General features: G+C 44.6%; 1 protein-coding gene across 1 annotated transcript; it reads right to left on the bottom strand.

The window, feature by feature from the left end:
- Positions 1-1,909: 1,909 nt before the first annotated feature.
- TWIST1 (twist family bHLH transcription factor 1) lies at positions 1,910-4,247 on the bottom strand. Its single transcript, XM_048836971.2, has 2 exons — positions 3,341-4,247; positions 1,910-2,587 (listed from the first exon to the last, which is right to left on the bottom strand). The coding sequence occupies exon 1, from the start codon at positions 3,942-3,944 to the stop codon at positions 3,384-3,386; it is 561 nt and encodes a 186-aa protein (XP_048692928.1). The 5' UTR covers positions 3,945-4,247; the 3' UTR covers positions 1,910-2,587; positions 3,341-3,383.
- Between the last annotated feature and the right edge of the window lie 7,745 nt (positions 4,248-11,992).

Below are 11,992 nucleotides of genomic sequence, written 5' to 3'. Positions count from 1 at the left end.
GCCAAATTCTGCATTCACTTATGATGGTGTCAATCAGGACAAACGACGTCCAACTCAGCTGATTTAGTCTGGATTTTTCACCAGTAAAATGGGAGCAGAATTTGCTCTTCCCCCCTTCTCCCCCATGTTATTATCCACTGGTCTGCTTTTTTATATTTAGTAATATAATAATCTGTTCGGTAAATTCCCCTTTCCTTCAAAATTACCCAGCAGTTAGTTACCTATTTCTCTCTTTTGCAAATTTAGGACAAATTATTCTTTAGCATTTGTCATGATACTGAACACATTTTCTGGTGAGCCTTCCCCTCTCTAAGAGAAAACCAGCAAAAGGTACAAGACATTCCTCTTTTCACCATCTCTTTACGTAAGCAAAGGTAGCAGAGACAAGCATTACCTTCTCCTTGATGGTGGGCTCTCATCATTGCTGGAGCTTTTCAAGAAATCTGAATATCAAGCGATCAGACCTTGATGGAGAGAGTCAGAAATCCACTTGTAGGACCACCAAAAATAGCGAATCCCTCTCTAGCACACACACACAAATTCCCCCCTTCTGTCCGATGCTTAGTGCTGGGACCACCACAACCCAAATCCAATTTTCAAAGTCCTCGCTAATCCTTTAATATAAACAAACGCTGCAGGCTTTCTACTGTAAACATTGCGCGCTGGTCTAAAATATGCACGATATTAAATTCATAATACTGTTATGTCAGCAATATATGGTAATATGTGGATATGGAAACAAAAACAGTCAGGCAATAAAGTAAACTCAACCTGGGCTAAGCAAACATGACTTGTTTTGAGTAAACACACCATCTTATTTACCCTAGACATTGACTGAATCTGTTCAGCAAAAGGAACTTATAGTTTGCAACCCACACGCCTTTTGTGAGTTACTACGATTTGATCTAGAGTCTTATTTAGGAGCTAAGCAGTGACCGCCCACTTTCCTGTTAGTATGAGCATATTGATCACAACCTCTAATTTACAAAATAAAATAAACGAAGCATTGCTTGTCAGTTTTGTGGTTTGCTTTAAATAAAAACAACAGCTATAGCTAGCTGTATATATTAATCGGTGGAATACAATACAAATACAATGGTACCGATGACTATACTAGAGAGACTGGCTGTTTTTAGTATTTTAAATAGCTGCCCCTTCCACAATTACTTTGATCATTGAAGCCCGAAGATATTTACAATTGCAGTTTTACCCTACATTAGATTTTAAACCATAAAAGCGGAGAAAAATAGAGACAAAAATGCTTCCTAAATGGCGAAGCCCTCCTGTTTATAGTTAGAAAAGGAAACCAGCGTGAGGTTATTGTATCCCACCCCTTTTTACAACCAAAAATAAGGCTTGTAAGCCTTGCAATTCAAATATTAAAACAACACCTTCTTCATAAAACCCAAATATCCATTTGGTTTCTTATTCCAGCCTCTCTTTGCCTTCGCCTTGTCTGTTTATGGGCCTCTTTAAAACGGATGCGCTCTCTGTCCTCGACTCTTTTTTAGCTAAATCAATACAATTTGCTGTGCACAGAGCGATGGCAGGGGGCATATGCCATCTTTCTGGCTTACATGTCGGAGGCAAATGGTCTGGAAAAAGAATGCCATTACTTTAGATCGGTGGCTAAAACAATTCCGTTCTTCACTTATTGTAACATTATTTGGAGTTCTGATTAAAATAAAGAGACACAGAGAATTTCCGACCCCAAAGTCCAATGAGCACTAAAGTAGAATAATAAAGCTGTCTCTATAAATAACTTGCCGGTGTCTGCCAGTAGCTAGTTTATTTGCGTTTTTCGCCCCCTTTGTTTATATTAGTGCCCCCTCTCTCTTGGGTGTCTTTACAGCTCTACAAGCAGGTATTTATCTCCAGCTTCAGCCCAGCGTTTTCATATAGACCAAACTTTAAGGTTCTTAAAATTTCAATCATATTTATTTATTGCAGAAAAATAATATACAATGATATTTACAAAACAACCATAAAAATATGAATGCATTTAGACACCGGATCTATTTGCATTTTAACATGGGTCATCAATAAATAAATAAAATGTTTATTTTTTTTCTCAGAGGAAAAAATAATAATAAAAAGTAGGAACCGGGTAGGTTTGTGTATAACAGTTTGAGCTCAGTTTGTTTTCCCCCTAAAAAGTGTTCGTCTCTAACGTTTGTTTTGTTTTTCATTATGACCATTCAAGAACGGCGAAAGTCCACAATAATGTATTTTCCTTTTCTCAATGGATCATAGGCCCGACCTCTTGGGAATGCATGCATGCAAAAAAAAAATTAAATTCCAACATTCTTCGTCAAAATTAAAAAAAAACCCAAACCACTGTTCAGACTTCTATCAGAATGCAGAGAGGTGTGGATTGTGCAGATGCCTATCTGGGTGGTCACTGTCCAAGCACCCTTGCCTCTTTCTTTCTTTAAGTGCTCCCCACGCCCTGCTTTGAATTTGGATATAGCTCTTCTAATTTCCAAGAAAATCCTTGGCATATTTTTTTTTTTTTTTTTTTTAAAATGGTATCCAACTTCAGAGTCTCTAGACTGTCCATTTTCTCCTTCTTTGGAAACAATGTCATCTGCAAAAACCCAGAGAGGGGGAGGAAAGGTTTGTTACTGATTCTTTTTATTAAAAAAAAATGTATGCAGAAGGGAAAAGAGAGCGAGCGAGCTGTGCTGTTTTGCATGCGACACAACTGCTCGTGATCCACCACAGCAAAACAATCAGGAGGAATTAAAGCACCCGGCGGTGGGGGTGGGGTAGGGGGGACCATAGCAGGGGGGAAAGGAATTGGGAAACGCACACTGGGAAGTGTACCAGAGACACCGATTCCTCTGTTTAAAAAGCGAATTTACAATGAAGGTTTGGTGGACGAATAATCTTTCTCTCTCTCACACACACACACACAGAGCAAGGACAGGAAACCATCCGAACCCCCACCTTCGCTCATGCAACGTTGGCCGAAGCGACCGCGTCCCCCCCCCCCCCCCGCACGGGAAGCCGTCTGTATGTTACACCCGCCCACGCGTTGCAAATGTACCGAGTGGTTCTGGTGCCCGGCTCGATCCCTCTCCCAGGGGCCTGGCCGGGGGGCGCTTGGCTGGGCACTGGCTGAACAGCAGGCCCCTTCCAGACGTCTCCCGCTGGGCACCCAGCAAGCGGAGCCCTCTCCGCTCACTAGCGTTGGGCTCCCTCGGTGCAGGCCCAAGCCCTGATATTCCCCAGCTCTGCCCCACGGCTCCATCCCCCCACGCTCTCCGCCCCCACCCCCCCACCTCCCAGCCCCACGCGCGCAGGGATGGGCTCGCCCCCGTGCCGCGTCCTCCCTTACCTAGGTCTCCTTCCCTGGGGGTGCGGGTGGGGGCCCCTCCCTGCTAGTGGGATGCGGACATGGACCAGGCGCCCTCCATCCTCCACACGGAGAAGGCGTAGCTGAGCCGCTCGTGGGCCACATAGCTGCAGCTGGCCATCTTGGAGTCCAGCTCGTCGCTCTGTAAGACCTGGTAGAGGAAGTCGATGTACCTGGCCGCCAGCTTGAGGGTCTGGATCTTGCTGAGCTTGTCCGAGGGCAGGGTGGGGATGATCTTCCGCAGGGCGGCGAAGGCTTCGTTCAGGGACTGGGTGCGCTGGCGCTCCCGCACGTTGGCCATGACCCGCTGGGTCTGCAGCTCCTCGTAGGACTGGGGGCTGCCTCCGCCGCTGCTGCTACCGCCGCCTCCCCCGGCGCCGGACTTCTTGCCTCGCTTGCCTTGGGCCGGGCTGCACGGCTCGTCCCCGGCTCCGACGGCCGCTCCTGTGCTGCGCCGGCTGGATCTCCGCTTGCGCCCCCCTCGCTTGCCGCTGGGCTGCTGCTGCCGGTCGGGCTCCTCTTCGCTGTTGCTCAGGCTGTCGTCGGCCGGGGAGACTGGAGAGCTCGATTCGTCCTGCTGCATCATCTCTGGGGGGGGACACACGACGCGGGCCCGGAGGGGGGCAGGGAGAAGAGGGGGGCACCTAACCCGCCAGCTCCCCCTAGATCGCGGCTTGCGGGCCTGCGAGGAGGAGGAGGAGAGGGAGGAGGACCTCAGTTCGGGGGGTGGGGGGATGGCATCAGGATCCAGGAGAAAAAAAAAAAACCTCCACAACCCACCCCTCCCGATCCCTCCTTGGAGCCCCTTCGAGGTGTCTGGGATTGGGAGAAAGTTGCAGACTTGGAGGCTCTTATAGCTCCTGCTGGCGGAAAGTTTGGGGCAGCGGCGGTGTCATCGGCCTGACGTGGAGAGGAGGGACTTTGCTGAGCTTTATAGGGACGTTTCCGTTCCCCCCCTCCCCCAATTATGTTTCCAAACCATTCACAAGAGATCTACCCCCCTCCCTCGTCCATCCCTCCCGCTCGGGCTCTTCCCGTTTACACGATCGCTGGCGGGGGGGGCTTTGCCACTGCGCCCTGAGCCCCGTTAATAATTGGGAGCACGGCCCTTATTGTTCGGGCTGCACAGGGCGGGTTGTCCCAGCAGCACGAGCAGCTGGGGCAGTCTGCCCCTCTCCCAAGTTCCCCGTGCGATGGGCAACGGCTTGCAGAACTAAGGGAGGGAGAAGAAATTAACAAGAAGACGCAGTGTGCGGTGCTGGTACACACACCGCTCGCTCCCATCACCTCTGCTGCATGGGCTGCATTTCCGGGGGAGCCAAGGGTTTCTTGGGCGGTCTGTCCTATTGGGGTGATGTAATCTGCAAGGGGGAAGCCTTCTTCTATGTAAATATGGAGAAATGCTGATAGTAGCTCATTTCACGCATATCCTGGAGTTCTTCTTCTGACTTGGAAACCCCCTACCCCCCACATATTTGACATAGTACTGACAATCCAACACTTCGCATACAGAGGGAAGTAAGTGAGGAGACTGTGTTGTATAACTCCTCACTGCTGAGATTTCATTACTGGTGATCAGGCAGTAAGTTTTCCCTCACCCAGATGTGTTTTGGGGGGGGAGGGGGGAACATAGCGCCAATCTGTTTTACATTTGGTTTTTTAGGAACATACACCGCTCTTGGTCCTCCCCTCCCAGTTCCCTACCAGAAAAGGGCAGGTGCTGTGCATTTTTCACAACATCTCAGCTGCAAACCGTAGAAAGCCTGAGTTCGAAGGCGAAGAGTTGCAATGCGGCCAGTCAATATTTTAGATCACGGTATCTGGAGAGCGCAAGGCTTTAATGCAGGGTTTACACAACACTTTGTTAGCTCTCGCTTCTCAACCTTTTGAGTGTCTGTCTGGGTACCTTGTCGAAAGCCAAAGCACGGGACAGTACAGTTATAGTCCCGAATTTACATTGCTCTGTTCCCCGCACGTACTGGGTTAGAAGAAGAAAAGAAAGATGAAATATACAGATTGAAGGAATCCAGAATATTAATACGGCTGTTCTAAACAGGAAAGATGGATGGGGGAAAATCCCAAGAAAGGGGGAAAGCTCACACTTTTGAAGACAACGGTGACTTGTTTTATTAATGACTTAATTTAGTTTTATCCCCCCCCCGTCTCAGACTGTTTACTATGAAGAAACACAGAGAGCCTCAGCAGATCCCCAAATGGTGTAAATTGTCATAGTTCCTTTGACTTCAGTGGAGCTGGGGCAATTGACCCCAGCTGAGGATCTGCTCCTGGGTGTGTTGAGGCCGTTTGCGATGGAAGCTTTCATTGATAAAAATCGGAATCCCATGCCCTGATTTCTTTATGCATGGCTTGAATCTTCATCGTTGGCATGCATACTAGATACTATTCTAGTTGGCGTTTCGAAATAACTGTGCAAATTGGCTACTTCGTTGTTGTTTTATTATAGTTACGAACAATGAGGTTGGTCTCCTGGTTGCATTTCCCCCACTGATTTAAACAAAAAATTGCTCGATCCTTTATCGATGGGGTGTGAAAAGCAGATGGGTTACTCACTGAGAAGCGATAAAGGCGCCACCCAGCTCCAAGAGCTGCCCCGCACACATTGGCAAGGTGCAGGTGCAAAGCGCTAGTTGTCATAATGCCCTTGGCTTTGCGCGTGTGTCACTCTACAGTGACCAATAGGCCTTTCCCCTTTGACATTGTCACCCTCCCTTAGAATGAGGGCTTGCCTGGGTGGCACCATTTTATCATTTGTTCCCAGAGGAGGATCTGCCCAACTCCCAGTAGTAATCTAGTACTTCTGCTTTGATGGCAGCTGGCAATGCAAGCGTAACCTTTGCTAGGATGACAATAACATCTTTCTTTCTTTCTTTCACTATGATGCAGGCAGTAAAACTGTAAAATGCGTGGTATCGGAGGGCAAAATGTAACCTAAATATTATCTAGCCAGGAAAAAATGGTGAAGGAAGGTGGTGGGGAGGGGCAGAGAGTCCACAGTAAGCTAGTCAAAGAGTAAAAGGCTTTAGCCTAAAAGGATACAATCAAAACAGCCTTGCCTGCGGAATCGCTGATCCCCGGGGCGTGGTTGTAAAAGAAGTGGCACCCTTCCTTCACCGGAGCACTGAACTTCGAGCGCGCTTCGTAGCGCGTGGCGGTGGTGGATGGGGCGGGAGAGTCTAGTCTGCGTGTTACTGGTTAATCGAAAGAACACGGTGAGAGGAAAATCCATGCGAGGAGCCTAAACAAACGTTCTTTCTTTCCCACCTCAAAGAAAAGGGAAACAGTGGCTGGGGAGAAAGTGATCTTTGTGGATGGATGGACTTCGGAGTCACTCTTCTCTACCTAATGAAAAACTCAGGGCAAGCAAATGGCCATAGCTAGCAGAATAAATGTTAAACATGGTCAAGAAAAGAAAAGAAAGAAAATCTCCTAACTATGGGGTTGCTGACGTCTGCCAAGCTCAGTTATTTTCTTATTGCAACTGGGGTGAAATGCCCTGTTTTCTTAACTGCACAGGGGATTGTCAGCCAGCAGTTGCATTATCTGTAATTTATACCCTCCGATCTGCTATAACCACCCAACAATCGACATCAGATTGATTTTTAATAAGCCACAAATCAGTTGCTAGAAAGAGAATTAAGCTAAGTCCCTTCAGGTACTGCCAGCACAAGAAGAAGTCTAGAAATCGAATGTGTACTTCTCACAGCATGCGAATGTATTGTAAGCGAGCTGCTAGGCAGACAAGTTAAAACTGGGAAGGACTTTCCATTCCAAACCCTTCTTTTCAGCTGGTCTTAACGTTTTCAGAAATAGCCTTTTGAAGTTTGAAAGTTCTCTTGATTTCAGCCCAAAGGTGAGAGGTTCCTCTCTCTGTGTGTGTAAAGTTCAAAGAGAATCAGTTCAGTATTTTCGAATTATGCAACTGCGGGGGGTTTTCCACTCAAAAAGATATCTTGGTCATTTTGTGTGCTCAGATAACATGAAACTATCTTTATTTAAAATCTGCCAACTGGGATTCAGGAGCGTGTGGTTTCAATGGGAGGTTTGCTTGAGCGAGGACTGAAGGAGACAGTTCCTTGGCATTTATGAGATTGGATCTTAGACTGAGAGAGAACACTGCTTAGCACACAGCAGCAAAATGACTTCCTTATTGAGCCAGAGTTTATAAAACTGTAATATTAAAATATATATTACAGATGTATAAGTGCATATTGAAATGAATAAATGATGGGGCTCATAGGAAGTTGAGTTTGCAGCAACTAGATGGTTGAAAGATCAGGTCTGTGCTGGTCAGTATGATCTTGATCTTATTTGGGTTTTAAAAACTGTCATGGGTGGTCATGGCTAGTATTTGGATGGAAGGCCTCAAAAGGAACAGAGTCTGTGAAACGTGTACAATTTAGGCACAATCCAGTGTAGGACTACCCCAGACTGAAAAATAAAATCAGATTCTCCTTTAGCTTAATAGATAACCCCACTGCTTTTAGGTGTAGTGGCTCAGTGTTCAGTTACAAGTTATGGAACAGTGAGAATTCTAGTTTACATTTTTTTTAAATCAATGAAATCCAATAAGAAAGCATACAAATTGAAACACACAGTCAATTAATTAGAAAGGTAATGTTTCAACCAGTGTTAACTCAGTACACACACATGCAAGCACAGATTTAACAGGATGTCCAGTAATGCGACATATGACACACATACAAGGTGGCTGCATTAATGATGATGTGAAAAGCCTCACATGTAGAATCTCCTGATATTTTGTACGTTTAGGGCCTGAACCAAAGCCAATTAAAATCAGGAGAAATCTTTCCACTGGTTTCTATAGACTGTGGTCAATCCTATACATTCTAATCCTAAAGACAGAGAGTGAAATTGTGGTCCTTTGAAGTCAATAGCAAAAGTCCTCTGACTTCAATAGGGCCTGGATTTCACCCACATACTTTCATATTGAATACTATGTTCAAAGCGTGTAGAGGGAAAATGTGCATAAATTCTATAATGCTACAGTACAGACAGATTCAGAGGAGCACAAACCAGAGAGATATGGTAAAGTATAAGTGAACAGGACAGATCCAAGTTTTCAGTTTCTTTTTCCTTTCTTCTTTTACCCTGTGTCACCTTTCAATCTTTCCATTGTTATTGTTGTTGTTGTTCAGAAACTATCGCTATATAAACTTTAAAATTCAGGTAGTCTCGTGATTGCTCTGGGGGAGCAAAGATTCATGAGTTCAACTTCTGTTCACTTGGGACACTGTCTCCAAAGTGTGTGATTTTTTTTATCCAGTTGTAAGTATACATTACTTGCAAAGGTATTGTGCTGTAATGCTAATACCACAAGAGGGCACAATTTCCTATAGAACCCCGTTTTAAATAAAGGTAGCTCAGGAAGAGCTTAACTAGGACATCAGTGGAGGAAATGGTAATAATTTACCTCTCTTTCCTACTTAAAATGTTGGTAGAAAAATATGCAAAAAGTTACTTATTTGCTGTTGAGTAAATCCAGAGTAACTCCACTGATTTCATTGGAGTTACATAGGATTTACACAGGTGTGTCTGAGGGCAGAGTTAGAGCCTGTATTTTTCCTTTCTAGTAACATTGGGCTTGAAGAACATCAAAATCTCAGGGGTACAGTAAGTCAGAGTGGGTATATTTTAATTCACCACCACCATTTCTTCTTAGTCCCACAAACTCACTACCGCCCTCTTCAAATGCAAATTTGCTTTTTCTTACAAGTACCAATGAGTGATGCCATGAGCTAGACTTTAGTGATTGCTTATGAGGCATTTCCAAGTTGTTCATCTATGTTTGGACACTTCTACATGGAAATGAAACCATTGACATTTCTAATATTTTTCTTACGCTTAAAGTCATTTTTTACCTGTTGAAAATGTGAAGGAAATCAAGTCATTTAATTTAGTTAACTGCCAAAAGAAACAAAACAGGACTTAAAAAAAAAAAAGGAATTCTGCTATCTGTTTTTTGAGTCACTAAAATTCTGACTAGCTGTGGATTCACTGTACAGAATAGAATGTTACTGCACCTTTGATTCTCCTGCTTTGAACAGAAATCATTTCATTTCAATATGTGCTTACCTTTTACAGTGTTTATTTCCCTTTCACTCCCCTTCCATTTTGATCTCTATTTTTCTCTGGGACTTTGATTTTTTTTAAAAAGCCAATCACTGTATTTTCAGAACCAGATTTGTGTTGGGCTCTGCTTTCCCTACGGGTGAAGACATCCTGCTTTAAAACACTGTCATAGCTTCATTTAGCTGGACCCCCACCCCCAAATGTTGGTTTGTCATATTTCTCAGAGTATATCATAGTACATTGCCTCTGTTTTTATTTGCTTATAGCAGGTAACCAGGATAATGGGCTGTTTGTTGACCATCAGTCCTGATTTATGTTCCACGTACAGGACTCAGCTGTGGCATTGAGCCATATCTAGCAGGAGGGGGGTGCAGCTCCAGGAGGCATTAGGATTCAAGGCTACAGGAGCCTTGGGAGAGCATGCACTCCCACATGTCCTCTGCTCTCTGGGGAAGAAAGCCCTAGTGTGTAACAGCATCTGTGTATTCTCCCCTTTACAGATTCTCACTCTCATCCCTCTCTCTCTTGTAAGCTCATGTAGGGCCAGGCACAATTAAGCCCACAATCCTGTGGCAATGGTTCTTACACTGGGGCAGAACTCCTAATTATAGTTGTGAACCATATGTATGTGGTTTTATGTCTAAATTTTAGTAGAGTATCAATTAAAAACTGGCTTAATTGCTGAGAGTTTATATATTCCAGAGGAAAATGGTTATTTATGTTAATAATGCATCTTATTTGCTATTTTAATCTTTTTGGTTTTTTTCCCTTTCACCGCTGTTAAACCATATATTTCCTTTTCTGTATTCTGACTGTTCTCACATTTTACTCAGATTTCTAGGCCCCAGCCTTCAGTGTTGTGGGTTCCTGGAAACACCCTGAGACTCCTGGTCTTTTCAGCCACTGAAGCTACTTTCTTGTCCAAGGAGGAAAAATTTCCTCTCTTTTTTAGGCACAGATGATGGATATAGCATTGCACAAATGCTCTCCTTTTAAGATAGGTTTCAGAGTAACAGCCGTGTTAGTCTGTATTCGCAAAAAGAAAAGGAGTACTTGTGGCACCTTAGAGACTAACCAATTTATTTGAGCATAAGCTTTCTTGAGCTACAGCTCACTTCATTGGATGCATGCTGTGGGAAGTGTAGAAGATCTTATTATATACACACAAAAAGCATGAAAAAATACCTCCTCCCACCCCACTCTCCTGCTGGTAATAGCTTATCTAAAGTGATCACTCTCCTTACAATGTGTATGATAATCAAGTTGGGCCATTTCCAGCACAAATTCAGGTTTTCTCACCCTCCCCCCACATATATATATAAATATGTATATAATAAGATCTTCTACACTTTCCACAGCATGCATCTGATGAAGTGAGCTGTAGCTCACGAAAGCTTATGCTCAAATAAATTGGTTAGTCTCTAAGGTGCCACAAGTACTCCTTTTCTTTTTCCTTTTAAGATGTGGATTCTGTGACTCACCCCAGAGCCCATGGGATTCATGTTAGAATCATACAAATTGTGAGGGTGAGAGTCTCTTCCCTTGCTAAGACAACAGTAGCCACCTGCAGGAGAACATCAAGAACTTGCTGCCCAAAGGGTCTCTCTGTCTGGCTGATAGCTGCACGGAGGGAGATACGGAGATGAAGAAAGGAGGCATAAAAGAAAGGACAGTGACTGGGAAGACTCTGCAGCAGATCACCAGTCAGTGGAGTCCCCACCTCTGCTAAAGCAGACAGCAAAAGTGGGTGTGAATGAGATGGAATGGAAGGTTGTCCCACCATACATGTATGTTCTCCTAGGTCAATAGCAGTGTTCTCCTGATTGGAAGTCTGGCTGATTGGAAGCCAGGTTGGATCCCATCCATCTCCTCCTCCCACCCAGGAACCACAAAAGGAGATTACAATAGCCCTGTGGATGAGAGGAGTTGATTAGGGGAAGTCAAAGCTTATGTAAATGAACATGTACCTCAGACTTTCCCTAGTTATCCTGGTTCTCAGGACAGTCTGATTCCTTTCTAGGACCGGAATAGCTCTAGGGAAGGGGTTTTGTTTGCATCTGTGTCAGGTTATCCTTTCTTTTAGGTCTATCTGGGACAGTAGTGCCAGGATCAACAGGTTTCTGTAGATGAAAAGATCATGAATATTTTGTGCTGTGTAGGGCCTTCTGCTTTGACACCTTGAGGCTCTACAATGGAGCATAACTTCTAAATGCAACCCAATTATCACTTTATGGTCCTGGATCTCATTTGCCTGCCTCTGGATAGCGCGTTGAATTGGGTGACCAAAGTGTAACCTCCTGCTCTCCTGTGTTCTGTGCAACCCTGCCACACTGCTCAGTGCTGCAGTGGAAATGTCCAAATGTGATGCCCAGGAGTTTCCTCATAGTTCAGCAGTGGAATGTGCAGCCACTTGTTTCCTTTTGCTGTTGCCACCAATTTAAAGGGACACAGAAAGGAGATGTTTACATTACTACTATTGCTGCCTTAGCATGCTGATATCTTAATCAATCAAACGGTGATAAA

Source organism: Caretta caretta, chromosome 2, assembly GCF_965140235.1.
Source record: "Caretta caretta isolate rCarCar2 chromosome 2, rCarCar1.hap1, whole genome shotgun sequence".
Classification (NCBI taxonomy): Eukaryota; Metazoa; Chordata; order Testudines; family Cheloniidae; genus Caretta; species Caretta caretta.
Note: the sequence above shows the minus strand (reverse complement) of the source record. Positions and strands in the feature narration are given on the sequence as shown.

Bases quoted from the DNA above. Each gene is read 5' to 3' on its own strand.
- TWIST1 (XM_048836971.2), bottom strand. From the start codon at position 3,944: ATGATGCAGCAGGACGAATCGAGCTCTCCAGTCTCCCCGGCCGACGAC.